This window comes from Neopelma chrysocephalum, unplaced genomic scaffold (genome assembly GCF_003984885.1).
Source record: "Neopelma chrysocephalum unplaced genomic scaffold, ASM398488v2 Primary Assembly neopelma1_74, whole genome shotgun sequence".
Classification (NCBI taxonomy): Eukaryota; Metazoa; Chordata; class Aves; order Passeriformes; family Pipridae; genus Neopelma; species Neopelma chrysocephalum.
This window is the reverse complement of record NW_020897735.1, coordinates 4602318-4627397: the sequence shown is the minus strand read 5'-3', so window position 1 is coordinate 4627397 and position 25080 is coordinate 4602318. Positions and strand designations below refer to the sequence as shown.

The 25080-nt window shown below is 42.4% G+C and overlaps 2 protein-coding genes across 11 annotated transcripts in view; both read right to left on the bottom strand.

Moving 5' to 3' along the window:
* The window catches only part of SPTAN1 (spectrin alpha, non-erythrocytic 1), a 47803-nt gene extending 34086 nt beyond the window's left edge, over nucleotides 1-13717 (bottom strand). For 3 of the 7 annotated variants that reach the window (XM_027687664.1, XM_027687665.1, XM_027687666.1), the window contains exons 1-7: nucleotides 13616-13717; nucleotides 5386-5625; nucleotides 4687-4812; nucleotides 2683-2823; nucleotides 1576-1722; nucleotides 931-1064; nucleotides 87-231 (exon numbers count right to left, since the gene is read on the bottom strand). In XM_027687664.1, coding sequence (XP_027543465.1) covers nucleotides 87-231; nucleotides 931-1064; nucleotides 1576-1722; nucleotides 2683-2823; nucleotides 4687-4812; nucleotides 5386-5622 — 930 coding nt within the window. In that variant the 5' untranslated portion in view covers nucleotides 5623-5625; nucleotides 13616-13717. Of the gene's footprint in view, nucleotides 1-86; nucleotides 232-930; nucleotides 1065-1575; nucleotides 1723-2682; nucleotides 2824-4686; nucleotides 4813-5385; nucleotides 5626-13615 lie in introns of those variants that run through there. The other 4 variants (XM_027687668.1, XM_027687669.1, XM_027687670.1 and 1 more) reach the window with 2 other exon arrangements.
* A 528-nt stretch (nucleotides 13718-14245) lies between these two features.
* GLE1 (GLE1, RNA export mediator) lies at nucleotides 14246-24824 on the bottom strand. 4 transcript variants are annotated; one of them, XM_027687615.1, is made up of 17 exons: nucleotides 24631-24824; nucleotides 24177-24398; nucleotides 23498-23623; nucleotides 23181-23329; nucleotides 22807-22867; nucleotides 22272-22526; nucleotides 21305-21533; nucleotides 20599-20714; nucleotides 20334-20403; nucleotides 19843-19985; nucleotides 18784-18974; nucleotides 18502-18631; nucleotides 18046-18150; nucleotides 17399-17481; nucleotides 17185-17248; nucleotides 16409-16481; nucleotides 14246-14781 (listed from the first exon to the last, which is right to left on the bottom strand). In XM_027687615.1, exons 1-16 carry the CDS (start codon nucleotides 24724-24726, stop codon nucleotides 16413-16415), a joined length of 2109 nt encoding a protein of 702 aa, XP_027543416.1. In that variant the 5' UTR covers nucleotides 24727-24824; the 3' UTR covers nucleotides 14246-14781; nucleotides 16409-16412. The 4 variants fall into 4 exon arrangements, with proteins under 4 accessions (XP_027543416.1, XP_027543417.1, XP_027543414.1 ...); XM_027687616.1 differs by having other exon boundaries at nucleotides 14246-14778; XM_027687613.1 differs by lacking the exon at nucleotides 14246-14781 and adding an exon at nucleotides 15344-15888 and having other exon boundaries at nucleotides 16396-16481.
* Between the last annotated feature and the right edge of the window lie 256 nt (nucleotides 24825-25080).

Here is a 25080-nt window from a genome sequence, read left to right as displayed (position 1 = left end):
ACACCCAGGCACAACAGTGTGAGTTTCCAGCCCTTTACAAGCAGGTTAACTTGGTTAAGTTGTACATAAAATGCGTCTCAGGGTACCTTGTCCTCCAGAGCCGCCAGGTCTCTCTCCAGGCCCTCGTGCTTGCGCAGCAAAGCCTGCACACTGGCTAAGTCTCTGCCAAAATCATCTGAGGCCATCAACTGCCCTTTCTCCTTAATCCAGCTGATTGTTTCATCCACATCCCTTCAAAACAAAGCACAAATTGAAAGCAGTCTGTCTTGTACGGGAAAAGGAAGAAAGCAGGATGTGTTCCTGTACGTGTGCCAGAGGTACTGGCATACAAACCGTATTTATAAACACTGCAGCCAACTACAAACATACTTTAAAAAAAAACCAACCAAAAACAAACAAAGAAATAGACTTTTACATCTCAAGAAACTTTCAAGAGTATTAACAGGCCACTCTTTAGGTGGTGTCACCAGATGCAAACAAGGAATTACAGCACCATCACTGAGTAGGTCCATTTCCCACTCTGGACCCTTTCCCAACTTAATTACAGCAAATCTCAAAATGCTGTAGATGGAGATGAGGATAGAAAGACATTGCTCAAAAACCCCCAGAACAACTGGGCTGACATCCATCTGACAAAAAATATATCCCTTTTCAGGCTTATCTAGGACAGGATTGGGTGAAAAAGTCCTCAGAGGAAAGGGACCCAGAACTGCCATTAGCAGGAAAGAACAAACTGCCAAGTGCTGAAAAGCTACATCACAATAATTATTCTAAAGTAATTCTAGAACAACAAGGTCTTCATTCAACAAGTCATGCAGAAGAGTAAAGCAAAACCATAACAGACAGTAGCTCTTCTCATCCCATGTGCAGCTGAATGCACCATTAAACAGCCACACAAGGATTCCACCACTCCAGCAGAGCAGTTCATACCTGTTGAAACGCTGAACTTCAGCTGCCCCGAAGAGTTTCCCTTGCCTCTGGAGGGCAAGTCCCTTAAGACGCTGCCAGCTTGCATTTACTTCATCCTGTTTAGACTTTATCAGTTCCTCTTCAGGGTGTTGTTCCTGGCAAGTAAAGACAACTGTTGTTTTCATATGTTTTGTGGTTTTACATCCATTGACAAACCCTTGAAACGCCGCTGGTTTTCAAGAGATCAATTTATAATTACTGTCCTTTCCAGATGATCACTCGATTCAATAGTTTCCCTGAAATTTCACTGTGCAAACATTCAATACCCTTGTAGTGGTTTCCCTATATACTAATTAGTCTGTGGGAAGAGGGCTGTGAACAGCATCTTTTTTTTTTCCTGGAATGCAATACTTCCTGCCCTGTCTCCATCCTTGATCAAGCCCCAGATGTCATATCAGAAGAGATATTAAACCTGCTTGTCCAAGGGAAATACATTTAATCCCAAATATGACAGTTTCTCTTACTAATCACTACTCTCCACATTTTCAGCAGTGTTCCCAGTTGGGGCAGATCTGCCACCAAACCAGGGGGAAATAGGAAGCTGCAGCCAAAAGCTTGCTGTTATATCTGGTTTGCCAAGAGATTTTCAATACACACACATTTTACCTGGATAAGTTTGCCAGCAAACTGGTTCACTTCATTTACTCTTTCCTCGTGAGCCGCGAGGTCTGTCTGGAACTCTTCAAACTTCTTCTGCAGAACCTCAACATGCTCTAAGTCCTGTCCAAGCTCTTCTGAGGTCACTATTGCTTCCTAGCACATTGGAAAAAAAAAAGAAGTTAATTTCAGTATATCCTATGGGAAATCACTACTGAAAATTAGGAAGCAAACTGTCCTAATTTTCAATAGGTCAAAGACAATCACAGTGGTTAAAGTCAGATTTAAAACTCCATTCCCCACCCCAACACCTATGTGTTATTGCAGAGAATATGCAAGATCACTAAAGGAATTATTTTTTTATCTTCCTTGGTCATATTAATTTTTCAAGTACAAATTCATAGCACACAGAGTGACTAGAATTTGTTCACATTTTAGACTGTTTATGGACACTTGCTGCAGGCTCCTGATGCAAGATTTCTGTATGAAAAGTGCACTGTCATATTCAGAAACAGTTATGGAGAGTTTACAGTTTGAACCCACAGTGACACAAAAGAACAAACCATCATTAAGAAAACCTATATGATTATTATGTGGCTTTCTTTTCCCCTTGATAGTGTGGTTTGTGGTCTGTTTCCTCAGAGTTCAAAGAGTCAAGAGCCAACAGTTCTCCTGCAGCTCATGTCCTTACAATGTATATACAAAGATATTCCCATCATTAAGTAACTACCTACACACTGCCAGGTGCTTGGGTTGGCTCCTTTCTATAACAGATCAATTAGAACATTTATTAAAGAAACATTTGCTTTTACATGTTGTAGATTTCCTTTACAGGAAAACTGAATTTTATTGAAGTCTCCTCAAAGCAAACAAAGAATTGATCATGGTAACTATGCTCACCAACACACAGGCTTCCTCTTACTCTAATATAGAGAACTAATATTAGTTTGTACACCTACTGCTGATGCAATATGAATAACTAAGTAAAGTGTACTGGTGCCTTTCCAAGCTCTCTGTGACCACCTGACCTCCAGCGACTCCGTGCTGACAGAAATTTTCCACACAAACACATCAGATTTCCCACCAAGGACACAGTAAAGGCAGGTAATTATATACCTTGTCATTGATCCAGTCCATGACATCTTCACATTCCCGGAGGAATTGCACCAGCTTCTGTGCCTGCAATAATTTGACCCCCTTCTCTCTCATCTTTTCCATCAGTAGTTCCCATAGTCGGTGCAGCTCCTGCAGTCGAGTCTAAAACAACAGGACGTGGTTATTAAAATCCTGTATCACAGAAGGTTAGATTCAGTCCCTTTCTGACCTTAACAGTAGATTTATTTTTTTTTCTGAAGTTGTACAACTTAAACCTTACTTTAGACAAAGGGTGGACAAACCTCATAACAATTTCACTTCCAGTCATTAGTTTTCAAATTACGTAAAGTGTCGCAACAACACAAAACTGGAAATTACTGAACTAAATATTCACATATTTTTATTAATTAATGAATTATGTTTACATAACTATGAGGTAAACAATGAGATAGAATTTGATTTAAATTCTATGCTAATATGAAGTAAGACCAAAAATTTGCTGCTCTCCCCTTTAAATGTTCAGTCTTTTACATGGAAGTCACTTCCCAATAAGTGAATCTCATCTTCCTTCAGGAACTTATTTTTATCTAAGACAACACATTTTATTGTCAAACTTGTGCCATTTTACTGTATTTTAACCACTTTTCTTTATACTAATCAGTTAATATATTTAGCCAACATTAAGTAATTTAATACTGACATCCCAGGAGTAATTACTAGTTTTAATACTGAGTCTCTGGCTGAACTCAGTGTTTCAAAACTGTTGGGAGCCACTATAAATTTTATAGACAATGAAAAGAAAAACCACACTCCCACACAGGCACACAAGTTGCAAAACAGGAAAGTATCTGCTCCACCCATCATCTACCACGCTTTGCTCATCGAGACCTGAAACTTGAAAGTCATTCAAGAGAAGCTTTTGAACCTCATGGGCGGAGGTTCCACTAAATCCACTCAGAAAGTTCAATTAAGGAGGTTTAAAAGGGAGGAAAGAGCTCTGAGCACTGCCCCAGAGGATGGTGCAAGCTGTCAGCCAAGGGAGGAAGGAGACATTGCAAACACAAGTTGCACAGCACAGTCACAAGTGTCACCTACTCGGATGTGGGACCCCACTTGGGTGGCCGTGACTATCGGTCGCTGGGCCGTCCGGTACGGCGTGAAGGACTGAATTAAAGGCAAGTTATCACCCCAAACAACACAAAGAACAGCACAGTTTTTGGCTTTTTTTCCTATTTGTGGTAAGGATTATACAATCCCAGTGAGGTTTCTAAAATAAGCATTACCTTAGGGCTTTTTTACTATATAATGTATCAAAAAAAAAAATCTGTTTTTCTTAGTTACAATGAAATGATGAACCTATCAATTAAGTTTGATAATCACTACAAAAATATCACAAGAGTTCTCATTTTGGAAAGTTCTAACAGCTCTCATCGAGATCTTACAAAGGAAAAGGCTTTCAACAACAATTTTAAACAACTGCATTAAAAAAACCCCACAGCCATGACTGACACTGAAATGAGGCCCAGAAACAGCAGATTTAAAGTGAGAACACAAATTAAAGAGGTTTGAATGTGTGGCCAGTACAACTTAACCAAAGGCAAAGACCACTAAAGACCTGATCTGAGCCAGAGCACACAGATTAGATGGCTGAAGTTTACTGGTTTGATTGCTTGTGTTACTTCTTATTGTAGAAAATTAAAATGCTAAATATAAGCAAAAAATGAGTCATCAACATGCCTGACATCAGGCTTTGTGAATTTGATTTTGGGAAGAACCACAGGTATAATTCATCATTTGCCTCGTGCCTTTCAAAACATCTTTGAATAGGTCACCTCAGAACTGGATCCAAGAAAAACCATGAGCTGTGTGCTCATGAAGGAGAAAAATACCTCTAAGCTTTACAAATATAAATTCTCTGTAGAATTCTAAAAAGCATTTTGGAATACAGAGTTATCTGTGCAATCTGGACAAAGTGCTTAATGAAAAACCTGTAAGAGGGGTGGAAGAAAATGCTTTAAAACTCACTCTTATGGTTTCAGATGCAAAATGGCTCTCATTAATCATCTGATTTCCAGTCTCATCCAGTTTAATGATAGCTCCTGAATTGGCCTGCACCTCAGCTTCAAAGGCCTGGTGCTTCTGCAGCTTCCCCTACAAGGAAAACATCAAAGAATGTGACTGAGAGTTGAACAGCCTCCTCCATGTTCCCCAGCATCAGGATCTTTAGTGTATTTTATGCATATTCAGTACTGACAAGCAAACAATAAACCCCCACAGTTGAAATCAGTTGTATCATGTGTTTCACCACAATTTCAGTTGCTTCATTCTTGTGTTTGCTCTGTGTTCAAACCCCTGAGAATCCCTCAGCTAATTCCACCCATACAAGCTTGTTTTTTTGGTGGAAACAATAACCAATAATTCACATTTATTCACAAAGTTAAGGTGTCCAACAAACTCTAGGATTAAACAAAGCTGGTTTTACGCTACATTACAACGAGTAATTTTTTCTATGCTGATGTAGCATCTAATCCATTATTAGAAACATTCCAATTATATCAGCAAAGAAACCAGGCTTTTGAAGAACATTTGCAAGGTCATGGGTATTTGCATCCATCTGACTTTGCTCTCAGCTCAAGTTTCATTTCTGTGTTTGTTCTATCTCAGCTGACCTGGAACACCTGAAAATTAATAGCACAGGAAACAGAAAATGGCAGGAGGACTTGCCTGCAAATTGCTTGGGTCTTTGTAGTTTTCATCAGATGCTATCTGCAGTTTCTCTTGGATCCATTTTTCAAGCTCGTCTGCATCCCGCTGGAAAAACTGGAATCGATAGGAATCTTCAAGTTTTTGGCGCCTTAAAGAAGAGAGTTCCTTGAACCTGTGGTAACGGTCCAAAACTTGCTGACGCCTTTCTTGGATGTCTTCTGCCGTTTCCAACACTTTTACACCGCTTGGATCCATTTTCTGAAAGGCAAAAAATTAAAATTAACATTATGTTTGCCTTATAAAACATTGGGAAGGCAGGAAGAGATCCATGCAAGAAAACCTGCTTTTTTAAAATCACATGTGGTTCACTTACAGGCTTACTCTGTGTGTGCAGGCATGTGTATAAAATATAATTATTATACATATAAATACATAAAACCACACTTCTAGAAGAAAATAATGGGAAAGGAATACTTACAGAGACATTTAACATGTACTTATTTTGGACAAATATGGCTGCAGTCATAGAAAGGCCGTGTCAACTCAAACATGCAAGTGTGTGATACAAATGTTCAAATGTGGGTTTGTGCACATATATGTGTGGATACAAACATAAAAATATTTCTTGTCCAACACAGAAAACCTGGAAACATTTTATTTAAAATATAGAAAGAATATTACTGTTCTTTGAACAACAGCTAACTGGCCCACATATATCTATATATATTTTACATACACATACACACACATCTCTGATGCATCTCCTCTTTGTTCCTTCAATTAAAAAAAGTTACAAACCCATCCTGCCACTCTCCACATAACCTTTCAAAAGCCAATAAGAGGCTTCATAGATCTGACTTTAGACAAGTCAAAGGCCATTTTGTTTAACTACTGATCTCCCTCCAAGTGAAAATCCTTCTATATTGCTTTAAATACTAAAATCTAATATTCTTACTACAGGCAGCAAAGACCTGACTACTGCTCTGCTTTAGCTCCTTCCTATTAAAATTGGGATAATCTCTCATTTTCAGTTCATAAACTTTCAAAAAAGAAATCTGATTTCCAACAAGAAATCTGGGCACTGGAATAGAACTGTAATGCAAATTTAAAAAGAACCGTTATTGTCATTGGAATTTGGATATTTACCCACTTCTTTGACAACTAACTCTGTAAATCAAGAGGTTGCTGCAACAAACACTCTGTGCTTGAACAATTTTGCAATTAATGTCTCAATGTGCAAGTATTTACACGTATAACTCACTTAATGCTTTTATCATCAGTTCTGTACCCATCAAGTTAAAGATACTTCTCATCAATCCTATCACCGAAAGGGAAGAAACCCACACTAGAACTGCAGACTAAAAGACCTGGGCAATCTGTTAAAACACATCATTAAATATTAATATGTTATTTATTCATTAGTTAGTGCATGCTTTAATTAGACAAGTGTCTTGCAAACTGTATGGAAAACTCCACAGGTTGGAAAATGATCCACACGGCCACGTTTCCCTTTTGGTTTCCAAGCACTTGTAAAGGGAACAACTGATAGAAAGGAACACATGGGGGCGAATCCACACATTCCTGAGCTCCCTTCCAAGGTCCCCACCCTGCCAGGGGACAGCCGTGTCCAGAGCTCTCAGGAACTCTGAGCCTCAACTGCACTGCGGCACTTTCGGGAAGGGAAGAAAACTCAGCTTTGCTTTATCTTCCCCTCATTATTGTCAAAGGAGGGCAAGGAAAAAAATAACCCCAGTCTCTGCAGCCTGTGTTACGTAAATGAGGTCCAGGTTTCCTCTGGCAGCAGTACCAAAATCTCCACCTGATTAGTGTATCTGAGTATTAAAAGCTCAAACCCCTGAACACAACTCGGGCTCAAGCACAGATCTGGTTCCCTGAGAAAGCAGCTGTTTGTTCCAGCATTCTTTCAACAACCTTTTTCCTCCAGGAAAGGAAGTTATTGCTAAAAACTTCCTTTCCTGCCCTGTCACGCTGTGTTTGAATCCCAACAACACTTGTTTTAAAGTGCATTGTGTTCAGGAATAACACAGTGGCAGTTGGTCCAATTTACTGCACGGCTGGAACCCGTCTCTGCTGATCCTGGTTTTGGGCAGTGCTGGGAGAAAATTAAATCCTAGTTTGTCTCCAACTGCACAGTCATGCCCTGTACAATACAAGTCAACTTGTATTTCAGTATTGGAAATAATCTCCACAGACAAAGTGATTTGAAATCACTTTAAATTATTAATTTAGGCAACTATTTGAATCATTTAAATTATCATTTAAAATACTCTTATGTTTTTAAAAACCAAATAGGAGACCTGTAATTCAGCCTGGGAGCTGATTTGCCTCTCACCACACAAGCCAGGCAATCTGGCTCCTCTTTTTGCTGGAATTGGTTAAAAGAAAGGCTCCTTTTGTAACTACAGTAAGTCGAGCGAGTCAATTGTAAAAGAAGTGCTTTGGTGTAGCAATAATGGACTGTTCTTCCTGCAGCACCAGCGACGTCAGCAGTGTCTGTGCTGCCAGAGCCAGCAGCAGTCACCAGGGGCTGGGAACTCCAAAGTCATGGATGCTGCAGAACGATGCAGGCTCCAACTGCAGCAGCCCCTGGAATACCAAACACCCCTCCAAGATGTTTCCTTGGCTCAGCGACACCACTGAAGGCATCTCGGGTACACCCCTGAGCCCCTCGCAGGAATCCCACCAACGAGAATCGGGCTTTATGTTTTTAATATGAAAAACACTGGGATGTGACAGTGCCCGGGCTGACCCCAGATAAGGAGCGTCATTCCGGCCCCTCCCTGTGCTGCCTGTGCCACATGATAAGGTCGGGCAGAGAGAACCTTCCAGAAGAACCTCAGCCTTCCTGACAGCCCCAGAGAGCGGATCTGAACTCCATGTCCTCATGGCATTTGCATTTCTCACTCCTCTCTAACATTGACTTCAGGTCAGCTTATGTCTAATTAAAATAATCAGATACGCTTCTTCTCACTCTACTGTTGTGGTGGGTTTTTTTTTTTAAAAAAAGAAAAAGCTAAGAAAAAGAAGTAGGAAATTTAAAACAAAACAAGAAAAATCCCCAAACAAGCTTATTACTCTCATCCTTCCATCTAAAGCGAGTTGCCTTCCCCAGTCAATACAATAAAACTTGCATGGGAACACACAACTGCAGGTATTTACAGCCACTGCAGTGCAACAGTGCTGATGTCAGCAACACCATTCAAGTTTGGGAACAGATACGGAGGTGGGTTCAACAGGAATTACGGCGGTGCCACCGGGGCAGACACACAGCAGAGCTGTCAGCATTTCCCTTACCAAAACATGTTTTCAGGGATTTAAAAACACAAATGTAAAGCGCATTCAGTGCTAGGCAGAAGATTTTAGTGTGTTTTAAAAGCAATGACATGAAGCTTAAAAATTTGAACTCGTTTGCTTGAAAACACTCATATCAATATATAAAGATCACTGTCTTAAGGAGTAGTAAAATAATAACTTCCTCTTAAGACAAGTTCTGATGTTACATGTATGTATTTTATATGAGCTCTGTTACCTGAATTCAGTTTATATGAGCTCAGTAGTAGCCTGTAACAGGAGTATTTTCCCTATTGAAACACTCCCTGCTTCTCAAGTCTGAACACATGAGCAGCTCGATGCATTTTTTCATGTTCATCGATATCACACCCCCTCAATCTTGTCCAAGGAAGATTTAACTGCTATCAGCTACTCCCCTCCTGGAGATCAAGAACAGATTGCCGATCTTTCTTCTACAAGCAAAAAGTGAATGTGAAATGGATGGGAAAATAACCTTCAAAAGGACAGAGGGAAAAAAAAAACAAACACATTTTTCCCAGCTTTCATTTATCCCATTCACGGCTCCCTGGAAACACCAGGGAAGAAGCCACTACGTGTCTCTCAAACACAAAACCACCAAGACTGCCTGGTTTAGGGAAAGTCCACCTTGTACTGCAGGTAAATCAAAGAGAATCCTGCTGAAAACATCCACAGCTCCTGCAAAGGGAGTCTGAGTATGTTGTGTTACAAAGAAGGGACTAAAGGATGTCATATCTTACACCACATCCTAGAGATTTAAAACACTATTGAGACAAAATTAACGCCTGGACTTTTGGTTTGTTGGATTTAAATTTACTTTAAAGAAGTGCAGTAGAACCCTGTGTCCAAATACTCTGTTAAGGAGGGTCACTAACAGCCTCAAACCTCCACAAACTCCAAGCCAGAAAAATCACTCAAGTGCCGCAGCACAGAAAAAAAATAAATAAAAAAAATCAAGATGTGCTGAAGTTGCTACTTAATGTTGTAGATTCCTACAGACTCACCACAGCACAGGTAAAATTCAAACATGCCCCAAAATTTAAGTAGGTATTACAGAGACACAAGAAACTGTCGCATTAAAAGAAATAAGAAATGTAAATTGTTTCAACCAAAGACAGCAATTTTGGCTGATTAGAGGGTTTGAGCACAGCCTCAACTATGCACTTCTGAAATATGAAGACAATTAAAGACCTGTTCATTTTTAGGTATTTAATCTTAAAATCTTAATTCCACTATTCAAATAACTGCCATCTGAATTTGGTGTCTTTATGTACGATGGGGGTTTTTTTGGCTTTGTTTTGTTTTAGTATCACCACAGACCTTTGATAAAACTATGCAGGGCTGGCAAGGACTGCACTCTGCTGAGACTCCTGAGAAAGCAAATTACCTTGACTGCATTGCAGAAATGCAGAGTTTACAGGTAATACAAGATTATATAATTAACCCCAGCATTTTCCACCCCCGTTTGTTATCTTTTCATTGTCATTTGAATTGCAGTATAAACATTTACATCACTACCACTTCCAAATAAAATATAGTTGCTCGTGTTCCCCAGCTGAAATCTGGTCCATGCATCCTATTTATTTTACCAGCACTGAAAAGGAAACATCCCAGTGTATAAACAGTTACACCACAACAATTCAAGGATTATAAATTTGTGCAAGTGGATGAACAGGAACCAAAGCCAACCTCGAATGCACAATGTTCTACACTGTAAAATCTCATCACAGTTGACTGGCAGCTGCTATAAAGGAAAAGATTCTGCTCAAGTACCTTTTAAAACAAAAATCTCTTAGAAAATTAACCTGCATCAAGGCCTGATTGCCTTGAACTGTAACACCTCTAAAATGTTCACACATCATGCACCACAGACAGAAATTAGGCAACTCAAGGTATTAAAGGAAAGGCAGATCAGACTCACACTAAGTGCAAATAAAGCACCTGCTGTGTAGAACAAACTCTCAAACCAGTGTTTTTTTACAAACAGGTCACTGCAATAAAGGCAGGCAAGTGTGGAGGGCACTTCATGCATTATGTGAAATACCTGGACTTTGACTTTACGAAAGGATGACAACATGATGGAGGAATGTAGAGTCTAAAAGGGAGGGGGAAATCGAGATAACGTTCAACTGACGACCAGCATAAGGATATGGCTCATTTTTTTCCCCCAGATGCATATTCTGTCACAGTACCTGTTTATTACTTTCCTTCTGCTTCCTTGTCACATAAAACAATTTGGTGTTAATGTCACCCAAGCTTTCGAGAAGGACAGACCTCCCCACACAGAAAAAGGTTACACTATCAACAGGAAAACTTAATTAATTTGCTATGTATTAACCTTTCCAATTAGTTGTAAACAAAACCCAAAACTACCATAACCTGAAGGTCAAACCAGAAAGTAAAGCAAGTTATCTGGACTTGGCAAATGATGGTTCTTGCTACAGCATAATTAAGTGTGATGGCTTAATTTAAAGACACAAATTCAATCAGGAGGTTTGGAATATAAATACCCACTAAGATGTTTACTTTCAATTACCACATTAAAAAAAAAAAGGCCAAGTAGCAGTTGTGGCAAAGGTGTTTTTTGAGATGTAGCTGTTACATGTATCCAACCACCGAATTTTCAGCTGAAAATTCCTTGCCTCCCCTAACCCTACATTACACCCATGGACACGCTGCAATCCCTCCATGGAAAACTGCAGCTGTGTGTGTGTCTTTGTGCTGCTGGAGCTTCACCTGGATCTGCAGCAGGGATCCAGCAGCTTCCCATTCCGTCTGATCCATGGGCAGCCCTGGGAGCACAACCCAGGCTCCAGCCACGGCATCTGCAGTCTGCTCCACCCCATTTTTCTGCTGCCTCCACTCACCCCAGGGACAAATGGAAAAAACAAACCCCCACACTACACAAACATGCAGCAGAGAAAAGGGAGGAATTCCTATTATTTCCTCCCACACAGGGGAAGTGATTAGTTGCCCCCCAAAAGCAATGTATTTATGAATAAAACAATTATAACCCCATAAATACATTAAATAGACCAAAAAAAAAGGCAGCAGAGATACCAAGTTATTTGCATTAAATTACTTAAGGCCAGTTATTAATGTCATAGTTGAGAAATAGGAATTTCTCACCATGAGGTACACCCGTGTCTCAAGAGATTTAATGCTTCTCCTACCTCACTGCTGTGCAAGAATAAAATGGGTACAAAATGCTTAAAATGTGTAAAAGACAGTCTTTCATATTCACCATTTTTGCTATTGTTGCTACCTCTGTTATTAAAAGAATAAACCAGAAATATGTTTGCTAACTTCATCAACTACAGATCTCATAGAAGCATTACATATAAATCTGATTTTTAAAATACAATTTGTATTTCAATCCAGCCAATACAGACATTGTAGCTTTTTTTCCCAATAAGAATGGAAATAAATTACTTCTTGTGAACAATGTAACCTGTAATCTTGGTTCAAGTATTTGGCACAGCTTAACAATTCCATTATTACAGTTACAGATCCTGCACACAGTGCAGCAGAAAACATCCCATTTCCAATCTTTTGTTCCTTATTTTCTCTGCACAACCTATAAATAAGGACAAATGAAGATTTCATGGAAGAACTCATTGCTAGCTGCATTAAAATGCGTAAAAATCCCATAGTGGGATTTAATATTTGTTTTGAACAAATCTGAATCCCTGACCAAGGCCTTTCAGCGAACACAGTCATCGGAATCTTCTGGCACTTCACTGAAAACAAAATGCCAAAAGAAAATGGATTATTTGTTTTCCAGAAAGATACAGAACCATTTCAGGCTGAGCTGGCTTTTTTTGGGTTGGTTTTTCTTTTTTTTTTTTCCTGATGTGTTCATTTGCCATCTCCAGACAACTGCTCTTCAAAACCTATTTAAATATGTATGAAAGACTGCTCAAGAGTCACGTACATTTTCCACTGGAGCACGAAGCCGGTTTATGATATAAAAATCCTGAACAGCCACTATGAGCCCACTGAAAAAATATACAGTGATAAATGCTTGTTTTTCCTTCAATACCAGGACAAATGATTGCCCTATTGGCACATATTTATGACACAGCAATGTAGATTTGTATCATTATAAGCAGGTAAGGTGTATACGGGCAACAAAATGAGAAAGAATTGACTTGGATTTATTTTAAATTATATTAAAAAAACAATTGATCAGGGCAGGGACAAATCCTGATTCTTTCACGAAGGAAGCCGTAGACCTTGCCCTATATATCACAGTGACACATATATGGAAGGAGCAGAGGCTGGGAGGGTTCCTGTTAAATGCCCCCTCCCTGCCAGCTCTGCCGAGCAACCGAGAGCCCCCGGTCCCCGCGGAACGGGCTCTGCACCATCCCCGGCCCCTCCATCGCTCTTCCCTCCTCCTCGCCCATCCCCTGACCTTGGACAGGGCTGGGCTGCCCAGGAAGCCATTGCTGTGCAAGGATTCCCGGCGCCGGGGGCTCCATCCCCCGGGATCGCTCCCCGGGGAAAGGCTGGGCTGTGCCTGAGGGGGGCCGGGCGGACGCGGCGGGGGCTGCGATCCACGGCCGGGGACGGCATTTTCCGCCTGTTTATCCCTGCCCGGGGCGCTGAATGGGATTCCAGCCGCGGGTCGCGCTGCCCAGGGCGGCTGCGGCCGCTCCCTGGAAAGGAAAGGGTTCCCTGGAAGCGAAAGGCTCCCTGCCCGCCCCCGCCCTTCCCTGCGCTCCGCTCCCGCTCGGGCAGAGCCCCGGCCCGGCTCTGCGATAAAATACCGCCCGGCAGCAGCCGCGGCCGAGAGCGGCCTCAGCCTCGCCCGCCGCGCCCGTACACCTGTGCCCGGCGGTGCGTGCGGGGCTCGGTGAGCCCGAGCGGGCTGCGCTCACGGCCTCCCCGCCCGCCCCTCGCCTCAGCCCCTCACCGGGTCGGTGGGTGAGCAGAGACGTCCCGCCGGCTCCGCGCCCTCCGCCACGGACCGCGCGCGCCGCCCGCGCCAGACCTTTTATAGCGCGGCCGGAGGTGACGTCAGCGCCGCAGAGCGGCCCTACCCGGCCGGCGGAAAGAGCCGAAGGGTTTCGGAAAGAGTCGGGAAGGGGCGGGGGGAGGCCACGCCCAGGCAGAGAAGGGCGGAGGGAGCCGAGGGGTTCCGGAAAAACCCGAGGGAGGGGTTCCGGAAAGAGCCGATAAGTTCCGGAAAGAGCCGAGCGGCGGGGCAGGGTGTGGAGGGCGTTTATCCCTCTCGGTGCCCTGCAGGGAGCGGCCTCGAAAATCCACAATTACACCGGGAATCGGTTAAAACGCCCGCGCAGGGTGGTGGCAGAGAGTTCTCCCCTCGCTTCTCTGCAGCCAGGGTCAGTTTGGGGTTCAGAGATTTCGAGGCTCTGCAGCCCAGCGATGGAGGCAGGTCACCTGTGCAGCACCGGGACAGGCTCAAAAAGCAGCAGCCTCCTTATTTTACATTATTTATATGTAACTTGTTAGCTTTACATATTTTTTTCTATATTTATATCTATATACAGATATATAGATAAAAATCTATTTTTAATGGTGGCTGCTTGAAGCAGTGTGCAGTGTCACCCAGCAGCCTGGCAAGGACACAGCATCAAAAGGCTTGTCAAGGGAAAGCTATTTCTGAAAACCTGATGCATAAATTCAATGGAAAATGAGCCTTTAGCATTAAACTGATGTTTAAAATAGATATGGCAAAGTTCTGCCCCCCAAAAAATTAAATAATTAGAGATGAGAGGGCTGGTGAGGCATCAAGAATGTTACAGGCTGGAAGTGGTGAGTGGGTTTGATGGCTGTGTGAGTTAATAACACATTATTTGAGTGAAGCACTTGACTGGAGCAGCACAGGCACTTGTGGTGACATCCCATCGCATCCATGGGAACTCCTGTCTCCAAGCAGGAGTCTGACTCACAGCAACTTTGATGCATCTCGGCCCAAAGGCACAGTATTTCCACATCTGAGATCCTCTCCTTTGTCATATTTGATATAAATATGCATGGAAAAATACCATGAATATATGCATACGACCTCATTTGCACTGCATCTTCATTACACCAGCTGGCCAACATCCAAACCTGCTAAAATGACAAAAACAAGTCAAACATTCAGCTCAAGCAGCAGATGCAACCCTAAGCTACATCTAAAAATAAATATTGATTCTTTGGAAGCACACACATTATTCAATTAGAAGTTCTTGTTAGTATTTCTGAAACAGTAAAGAGCATCCAGAGGCAGAAAAGGATATCATGTTTGTTCTTTAGAAAAATATATACTTTTATTTGTGTCACAAGTGATAAAACCCCCTAGTAGCTATCAGCAAAAAAGAAGAAAAGTGTTGTATCTCACATATACATAATCAAATCCCTCCTTGGGTTTGGCACAGGCAGACAATTGTTTCTAACAGACAGGACCAATTAGTGTCTTGGCAAAATGACTCTCCACCATGATTGTGGATATGCAATACATAATTAAAACATCCCCACTCAGTATAAAAAAACCTTGTACATGTTCAAGTACACTAATAAAAGTTGCATTGCTTCTGTTATCTGGAAAAAAGGACACCAGAAGGATATTTCCAGTTTCCCAGAACAATCATCCAAAGAATTCAAGAGTCAGTTTACAAAATACATAAACCAAATACAAATTTAACTTGATTATCAGTCCATTTTAAAGCCAAGGTTACAGTTTTAAAGGCCTGAATTCCGAAGCACATATTACGAACTTCTATCAGAGATTTCAAGAGCTATACAGAAAATCACATTCAACTTCTCATATGGCCTCAACTCCGTTTTCTACAGCTTGAAACTGCGGTGCCTCTAGGAAAAACAAAACCCAGTCTGGTAAAAATAACATTTTTAACTTGAAACAGTATATTGCCAGAGTTCACAAAGCTGTGAGGTATTTTCACTTCCACAAACAGAACAGCACTGTGCAATTTTTAAGTCCAGGAGCCATCAGGACACTGTATTTAAAGCATCTTCCACGTGTTTAAACATATGAAGGAAAAGTCTTTCATTGTCGATAATTTATTATACAAGAACTTATAAAAATCTAATGCATAGAAAGACTTCCAAGTCTACAGCAAATCAGTCTTCAAAAACATAAATCTTCATGAATTAAAAATTAACAGGTTGATAAAATATTTTCTTCTCATTCTTCTATACTGTGTCCAGAGGCCCCCATACTTGTTGACCTGTTGGAACAAGTCCAAAGGAAAGACACCAAGTTAATCACAGGGCTGGAGCACCTCTGTTCTGGAGGCAGGCTGGGAGTTCAGCCTGGAGAAGAGAAAGCTCCAGGGAGACCTTAGAGCCCCTTCCAGCACTTAAAGGGGCTTCGAGAGAGCTGGAGAGGGACTTTGGACAAGGGCCTGGAGAGACAGGACAAGGGGGAATGAGTTAGATGGGATATTGGAAAGAAATTCTTCCCTGTGAGGGTGGGGAGGCCCTGGCACAGGTTGCCCAGAGAAGCTGTGGATGCCACATCCCTGGAAGTGTCTGAGGCCAGGTTGGACAGGGCTTGGAGCAACCTGGGATAGTGGGAGGTGTCCCTGCCCATGGCAGTGGGGTGAAATAAAATGAGCTTTAATGTTGCTTCCAAACCAAACCATTCCAGGATTCTGTGCACAAAATACATTTTGCCTTTGGGTGTGAACAGGAAGCCGGGTCTGAAAGCACTGACATCCAGGGGACAGGAAATACAGACCCATTTATGTTCTCCAAAAGGAAGGTGTCAGAATGCCCTTTGGTACTGGAATTTCCTTCTCCTGTAGACATTTCTGGTGGAGAGAGAATGACAAATAATAAAGGATAAATGTGTATCTTAATTTGGCATCTCTTCTCAGGAATTCTGATGGCTGCTACTGCACACATTCAAAGCATTGCTAATAAAATGTACCAGAATTAATTTTGAAATGGAAGTACCAACCCCAAAGCTGTCATACTTTAATATCATAATCTAAGCCAACATTCACAAAGCAATTTAAACGATCAAGTATTTTACAGTTCTGCAGGCTTTATTTAAAAAATATGCAGAAATACAATTCTAAACAAACACTACAGAGAGAGGTTCAAAGAGTCTCTTCCTTGTGTATCTATTAGGACAACTGCTAAAAGCAAGCAACCACTGATAAGGAATAGCTGTGACAGAAATGACTCAGCAGAATCCTCCTCAACCTGTACATCTCCTCTCACTGAACTTGCTTTACAATCAAAATACATTTTCACTGAGAAAAATTAGATGGGAGGTAAGAGAGTGGCAAGATGTTTGACATCATGACTACCATTAAGGTAATTCAGTAATTTAAAGTTACAAAGGATGGGTTAGATCACAGTGACAGGGCTGGACTATCAGCTGTGCTGCAAGCAGTGCCAGCCCTGCTATCCAAACGATGCACATGCCCAATGGAGGGAAATAAAAACCCCAAACCAAAACATTTGATAACTAAACAAACAAATGAAACCGACCCAAAACTGCTTTACCTGCACAAAACTCTTCAAACGTGATAAACAGCCCATCTGGCCAGCGCTGGTCACGGCTTCAATTCTGCAGAAGCAACAAAGAGCACGTTTCAAATCCTCTTTAGAAAGTTGGGTTTGATTCACAAGTGGGTGTGGGCGTGGATGGCAGAGATTGGAAAAGATGGATGAGTCATTTAAGAGCAAGCACTGACATTCCTAACCCCGGATATCATACCTTGGGATATAGGATTTCTGGATGAAGAACATTGTTTTCCAGAACTGAATGCCATACTGCTTCACCAGAGCACTGCCACACACCTGTGGGACAGAAAGGCACAAAGAGCAGGTTACAGAACTGGGTTTCAGAACTGCAATGAAGCTGTTCCATATCGACCACTTAACATTTTATCCAGACATTTAAAGAAATACATCTACAATCAAACAAGCAAATCTTCTAAATGCAGTTACTGCTATCACAATTACCTTTAATTTTGGCTCTTATTTAGCACAGGTCTATATTGAAGGATATAAGATTAATATCCATCAGGCTCTGACCTTTTCAGCGTGAAAAACCCATCCTCTTTTATGAACTAATTCGGCTGGAAGGGCCACAGGACCTCATTACACTGTACAAACTGATGCCAGATGCTTAGCAGAATTGATTCTTACAGGACCATGCAACTCTTTCTAAAATATCAGAAACCTTAAATGGAATCAAATACAACAACAGAAGTTGGCTGTATAAAACTTTCAGTTTTTAAATAATTCGGCTTCAAAGCTGTATTTGCAAGAACACGAAAATATTGAATCTCACCTCAGCAATCCCTAAAATGTCATCAATTTAGATCTCTTTAACTACCAATAGCAATCCACACCACTAACCTCCAGAAAATCCAAGAGCAGCATAGCTGTCACATCTGCCAGAGGCTCCAGATTCAACATCTGTGCAAGCCAGCGCCACCCGTAGCTCAGACCATGAGGATGTGCCTATAAAGCAACAAAGAAGCTACTCAGCACTTGCTTTACCACTTGCAAAGCACTATTATCAAAACAGGCAGTTCCCTGATTTACTTTTTTCTTTATAAAGTTATTTTACAATAGCCTGACATAAAATTTGATTGTTGTGAAATCACAAAGAAAGGAAGTTAAAGTCTACACTAGGAGTTACTTGGCATTGCTTTGTTCATTATGACCATCTCCCTTCAAATATATCCTGAGCTGGTTTAAGTTCATCACACCTTCACTGGTTTAAGTTCATCACACGAAACAAGCTTCCAAAACATTTTAACAGACTCTTGGGATAGTAACAAGGTTCTAATTATAATGCCACCCACATACCCCTTGCTTGTTTCCATAAGGCCACCGGAGCTGAATGATGGCAGCGTAGAGACGAATCATTCCTGACATCCTTTTGAGAAAATGATCTTGTTCTTCCACCTTAGAATCATGAACTTCATATCCAAGCATCCTAAGTATGAGAAGACATTCCAATATTAGTACAGCAAAACACATTCACTTGAGTCCCTGCAGCTCTCAGCTTACTTAGAGTCAACTGTACCGAGCACAGGGATTCTCTTAAAACCAGACAAGAACGATTGCAAAGGCCAGTGATAAATTTACCTCTGATACTCTTCCATGGAAGTCCCCTCTTTCCGAGCAGGGTAAAATGGCACAGCATACGGGCACTTTTTGTGCAGATGAGCTAAGAAGATGTCACCGACTCGAGGGTGTAATTCCCAGATTCCTGAGAGCACCACAGCAATTGGGAAGGCTGAATCATGGTGGAAAGATACCTCTCCTTCTCCATGTTTCTGGAAGGGGGAAAGGGAAAGTCAGTCCCCAGCCCTTCAAGTCATTTCTCAGGCAAAAATATTCCTTTTGGTTTTGTAATTAATCTCTACTAAAGGATCCTAATGTTTCCATGGCTATGAAGCCAAGGATAGAAAAGCTGATGAAGCCCCATGTCCTCAGCTCCCACAGAGGATGACAATAAACTCTGGCTCAGGAGAGAAAAAAGGGATTAGCAAACACAGGCCCAAAGTGCAGGCTGCACAGATATCCTCATTCCAAACAATCATTTTTCAAATGTTTACAAATCAGTCACAGTTTTACTCCATGGGCTGATTTTTGCATATGTTTTCCCTGCAGGGATAAAAGCTTCAAACAGCCCAAATTTAGGAAATAAAGACAAAAGAAAAATACTGGTAACTTCACTTCAACTATGACACTTCATTTCCTGGGAGGTGCAGAACACAGCAGGGACTGAAGTTTGTCTCAAGCCTCCATGTTGTTTTTTTGTCCCCAAAATTCTGTCAAGATATAAGTGTTTGAACCTATATATAGTTTTGTGATGGATCATAAATTAATTATCAAACTGTTTTCCACTAACACTGTACCCACCTAGTTCAGAATATATAAGACTAAACATAAGAATATATAAGATAATTATATTAAGAAAATAAATAAGAATATATAAGCCTGAAACTGAAAAGTTTTTTCTCCTAGAAGAAATAAAATAAGGGATGGGAGAGAAAGAGAAACTAAGTTCTTTCATTTCTTTAATACACACAAACTAAACACCTAGTGATTTTGTTCTCCATAGTTGACAGAGTTCAGTGTCCAAAAGCATCTCCTAGAGCACTGACTGCCTGTGCCACCCCAATGAAGAGATCTCCTCACCACAAATTTCTCTGCAAGTTTGTAATAAACAAAGTCCAGCCCCTGTGGATGCTGAGTCACCGACACCGCCTGCCCTTCAGTCTGAACAGCCTTCCCAGACAGGAGGTTATTGATCTTGTCAAACACCTCTCTCAGCTTAGAGCCTGCAAATACATAAGGAATGTATGGAGATGGAAGATTAGGAAAGTAGACAAGTCTTACCCAGACCACATCAAGTTCACAAACACCAGATCCACATCCTGAAAGGCACCTCAAACGGCACCTTTGCTCCATTTGACCAACCAAACTTAATCCTGCTGGAGCAAGATGCCTCTGAGGGAAGCAACAGACCTTCAAAACACAAGCAAACGCTGGTGCACAGACTTGGACTGTACACAGGCCAGCCTTCTGCTGTAGGGATAATTATAGGAACACTCGGTGTGTTGTGTCCTGCTAAAATCTTTACAGCAAAAGGAATTTCAGTGGGACTGAGCTCTTGGCGTTTTCCTGACCTGATATGCTGGAGATCTGGCTCACAGGGATTGTAGCTGCTTTCTGCAGGTTTGTTTTTATCTTCTTCACCTGCAGAACAAACAAACAACTTTAAAATCCTTTCCAGACAAGTATATTACTATGATAGTTTGAATGAGGAGACTGGTAACAGAGGCTGCTACATTAGAATTTTTTTATTTTTTTTTTTAGATGAAAGCTGTCCTACCTATTTCCCCTTGAAACTAAGATAATCTCTCCTTGACAGTATTAATAATTTGTCCTTACCTCAGTGTTGCCTTTGCAGTTTCCAATTTCACTGAAAGAAGCAACACACTGCTCAGCAGCATCTTGAAGCTGTTGATACCACTGCATAATACTTTCTTCTGTTTTAACTTGAAGTCCTGCAATTAAAAAAAGAAAAAACAAAACAAAAAAGACAATGACTAAGAAAGACCTAAACCTCTAGGAAGAAAACTTTTTCTAAAACAATGCAAGGAACAGAGCTGCATGAATGCTTTCTTTCCCCAGAACTTAGTTTAGAAATTTATGTGCATAAATCAACTAAAAGTTTGCAAGCTATACAGGAGTTCTCCTTCAGCTTAGTAGCTCAGGATATCTGGAATTAACTTACTGCCCAGAAGAGTAATTTCAGTGGCCTGGCCTTGTATGTTTTGTCCTATCATGCATGAGCCATCTACATTCACAAGAGGACACGATGTTCCTCTCTAATTTTCCAGTACATGCCATCCTGTCCAGAAAGAGGAGGTTTTGCTCCAGCTAACACAGTCATTTTATGCTGCAGCAGTTCAATTTCAAAAGCTTTCTGCCAGCAGTCCTACACCCACTCTGACAGTTGTGCTAAAAGTAAAGGCTATGGGAAGGTGTGTCGCCACAACACAAACATTCCAAAGCAGTATTTAGCCCAATGGTAAAAGACTGAAAAGAGGGAAAGGAGGCAAAGAAATAAAGATTAAAAAAAAGGCTCACCAACCTTCCTTCTGCTGCTTTCCCCCAGACTGCTGCGCAGGGGCAGGAGTCTGAGTCTTCATCTGCTCTTTCTTCTCTAATTCCTTCCGCTTTTGTCTCTCTTCCTCTTCATCTTTCCTCTTTTTTTCTTCCAGGGCCACAGTGATTTCCTGCTGCATGCTGGATATCAACCCTCGCATCTCCTGCAGGGCTCGCTCAGTGTTGGCCACGTCTGCTTGAGTAGGGAAACCTTTCTGACAAAAAACAGAGGAGGTAACACAGCATTAACCACTGTCTGTGGCACAACTGCAACAGCAAGGAGCCTTTGAAGCATTAGCCTTCATACAATCTGGGAGCCAACTATACACTTCATCCCCATCTCCTTTATTTGTACAAAATGTTGGTCATAATACTTGTAAATAATGTTAGTCCATGACTAGATCTCATAAGATCTTGGACAACAAAAATTATTAACACACTTGGACAAGTGTAAGTGAACTCCAGTGAAATGCCTTGACAGCTTCCTCTGCAGAAAGCCAGCTGTGACAAACTGAAACAAAGAATTTGCCTTATTAGGGTTTTATTTTTCAAGGTTTGTATCCCACCCTAGAGAGAAAAAAAAAGTCAAGGAAACCCAGTTACTGCAAAAGGGTATGAGCATAGGAGAATCATAAGATGGTTCATGAATTGTTAAATACTGAACATTTCATTGTCTCAAAAAGGAATGTTACAGCACCGAGACTTTACAGTCATTTAATTTGACTCTTTCTCCTGCAGAAGTCCTCATGCATTTTTATAAGCCACTTTCAAGAGAACAGCTGAAGTGCCACAGAAAAGAACTCCCCTTTGAAATTAGATGCTTTATAGGGTGAATCTAAAAACATTGCTGTGACATCTTATTTAACGGCCTCCTGACAAGCTGCTTTTGAAGACAACTGCAGGAAAGTTTATGAAGGAACAACCAAAGTTAAGCACAACTGCAGAGCCTGTACCTCACTCGTGGTGCGGATGAGCCCTGACACCAGCCCACAGATCTGGTTGCCACGATTGCTGTAGGCAGACAGGTCGATTCTGGGCAAGTCTTTGTGCCTGTAGTTGGGATCAATCTGCTGGTTGAGCTGCAGCAGCTCCTCCTGGATGGAATAAAGGCGACGCAACCTTTCCTGCCCCTCTTCCTTGCGCAAACGCTCCAGCTCTTCCTGGCGCTGCCTCTGCTGCTCCGCCTCACGCAGTTTGAGGTTCAATATCTGGGGAGAAAAAGACACAAGAGTCACAAAATATTTCAGGAACTCCAGCTTTACATCTCTTTCCCGGTTTCATGACTCCAGCCTTGCAGGGCCTTCCTGCTCCTACAACATATGTGATTTTACTGCATTTCCACACCGCAGCAGGTGCCCAGGTCAGCACCAGAAAATCCATCCTCACACCAGGGTGCCATGGAAATACAAATAAATCAATTGGTCTTTCCAGTTCCCACCCCCAGTAGTCATGGTCTTGTATGAAAGACAATGCTTAAAAGCCTCAGACCTTTGCTCTGTGTCGGTGTTCTTCCTTCAACTTCTCTTGCTGCCCTTGAGCTTCCTTTGAGCTACGAGACACATGAAGACAGAAAAACTGTAATCAAGATATGCACCAGACAAAATACAAACACACCGCAATTTACTCTTAAAATAAGCTAAGGGAACTTTAACTGTCACAAATATTGTCTTTTTCTAACCACTGAAACCTCAGCAGTAATCAGAGATCTACTCTGACAACCTCTAATAGGACAATTAATGCAAGAAAAGCAGCAGGTGAAATTTTCAACTACAAGAGACCAGTATGGAACTGTCAGGCACAAGAATTAATCCTCACTTTGATTAAATGCTATACAATTTTAAGGATACCAGAGCTAATCCCACCTCTTCTCCATTACTTCTTGCAACTCTTGGAACTCCTGATGCCGCTTCAGCTCCCGCAGTTCATCGAAGCGCTTCAGCTGTTCGCTGGCCTGGGCATAGGCTGCCCTCACCATCTGCTCCTGCTCCTCCTGCCTCTGCCTCAGCCTCTCCTGGATTACAGAGGGACCAGAATTGCAGAATTTGAACATAGGAAAATACAAACTAAATTGCCCAGAGTGGACCAACATTTAGGATAACTTACTGTCCTTGCACTGTTACATGTGACTATGGAGCTCTGCTGGGATTCACACACACACCCTCAACCTTTTTTGACTCACCTTTGCTTTCAACCTGTGCATCTCCTCATACATTCGAATGCAGCCTTCGACTTTTGCAACTTTGGATGATAGAACTGCTGGAGAGACTTCTTGATCCGTTTCCAGGGGACTGAGATGATCATTTCCCTGCATGGTCATAGTAAAAGCAAAATCAGTGACCAAGCACAGGATCAACAACCCACAGAGGAAAACAGGTAAATCAAGTCTCCATAACTATTATTTGTTGAGAAACAGACAAAGGGGTCAATGAATGTATGTTTTTAGAGCAGTTATGTATCCCAGTAGTGCAGCCACACCATTGTGAGTATCCTCCAGCATGTTTATGAGGTTAGGATGATTACTTTTCCCATCACTAAGACTGGAAGCAGAGATACCAAGAGACTGTAGGACATTCACAAAGACCAGTCAGGACATTCACCTGGAAAGCCTAGACAAACCCTCCATGTTGTCTTAATGCCCAGGAAAAATGTTACACTGGAAGAAGTCAAGACAGGTTTATACTTTGAACCATTCTTCAGGAGGAGTCTTCAAACTTTCTGTTAATGCTACAAGAAGTTAAAACTAAGCATCTTTTCCCTATGAAACAGAGTACAAACCAGAGCACAATTTATGGCAGCAAGTCAGCACGTTTTTTCTCACAGCTGCTCCATAAGCATATGGATTATAATCAGAGAGCTACCTTGGTCTCACTCGGCTCCGCGGATGAAGGCGGTGAAGAGCTCCGGTGGCTGCCAGGCGGGACCCTCTCCGCGGATGCCCGTTTTGAGAGGGGGGTGGATTGTTTGGGCGTAGAAGTCCCAGAGGGTGTGATTTCTGGGGCTGACTGCCCACTAATGCTGTCCAGCACCCAGCCGCAGTACGGGGAGAGCTCAATGGGAGCCACACACCCTTCCAAGGCACCCTTGAGAGAAAACATCCCCCGTGAGTGCGAAGCACACCGAGACAGCAACAAAACTTTAACACACCACGAGCACACCTGCTTTTTCACCGCAGCTCAGTATCCCACTGACCCCTTTCTCACGGTGTTTCCCCAACACTTTTCCCGAGCTCCCCTACTTTTCGGGACGCCTGAACCCCCTCGGGTCAGCCCCGCTCCCTGACCGCGCGCTCCGGGGGTGTTTCAAAGCCCTCACCTCATCCTCCTGCCAGCGGCGGCAGTAGTTCAGCTGGCCCTTGCTGGAGAGGCGCAGAGCCTCCAGAGTCTCGAAGCGGAGCTGCCACGACTCCATGGCCCGTGTGTAGCCCGGCCCGGGGGTCCCTCACAGTCCCAGGGGTCGCTCAGAGCCCCAGGGTTCCCTCACTGCCCCGGGTCCGGCCGGGCCCGCCCCGCCTCTTCCGGGCCTTGTGCTGGGCGGGAAGGAGCGGCGGGCGCCCCCTGGCGGACAGGAGGGGCCCTGCCCGGTGCCAGAGCCTCGGGTTCGAATCCCGCTCGCGGCGCCTCCCGTGAGGGACGAGCCCAGGGAACGACCCGGGAAACACCCACGGATTCACCGATTTCCCACCTATTTTGTGTATTTGTTTATCCCAGCTGCAGGGAGAGGGCTCCACCTGCGAACCGCAGAAAAAATTAGGAATTCATTTGC

Excerpts from the sequence above, each read along its gene's own strand:
- GLE1 (XM_027687615.1), bottom strand. The coding sequence starts at position 24,726 with ATGGAGTCGTGGCAGCTCCGCTTCGAGACTCTGGAGGCTCTGCGCCTC. Across the intron at positions 24,399-24,630 it reads GCCGCTGGCAGGAGGATGAG|GGTGCCTTGGAAGGGTGTGT; the intron begins GTGAGGGCTTTG and ends TTTTCTCTCAAG. Across the intron at positions 23,624-24,176 it reads CGGAGCCGAGTGAGACCAAG|GGAAATGATCATCTCAGTCC; the intron begins GTAGCTCTCTGA and ends ATGACCATGCAG.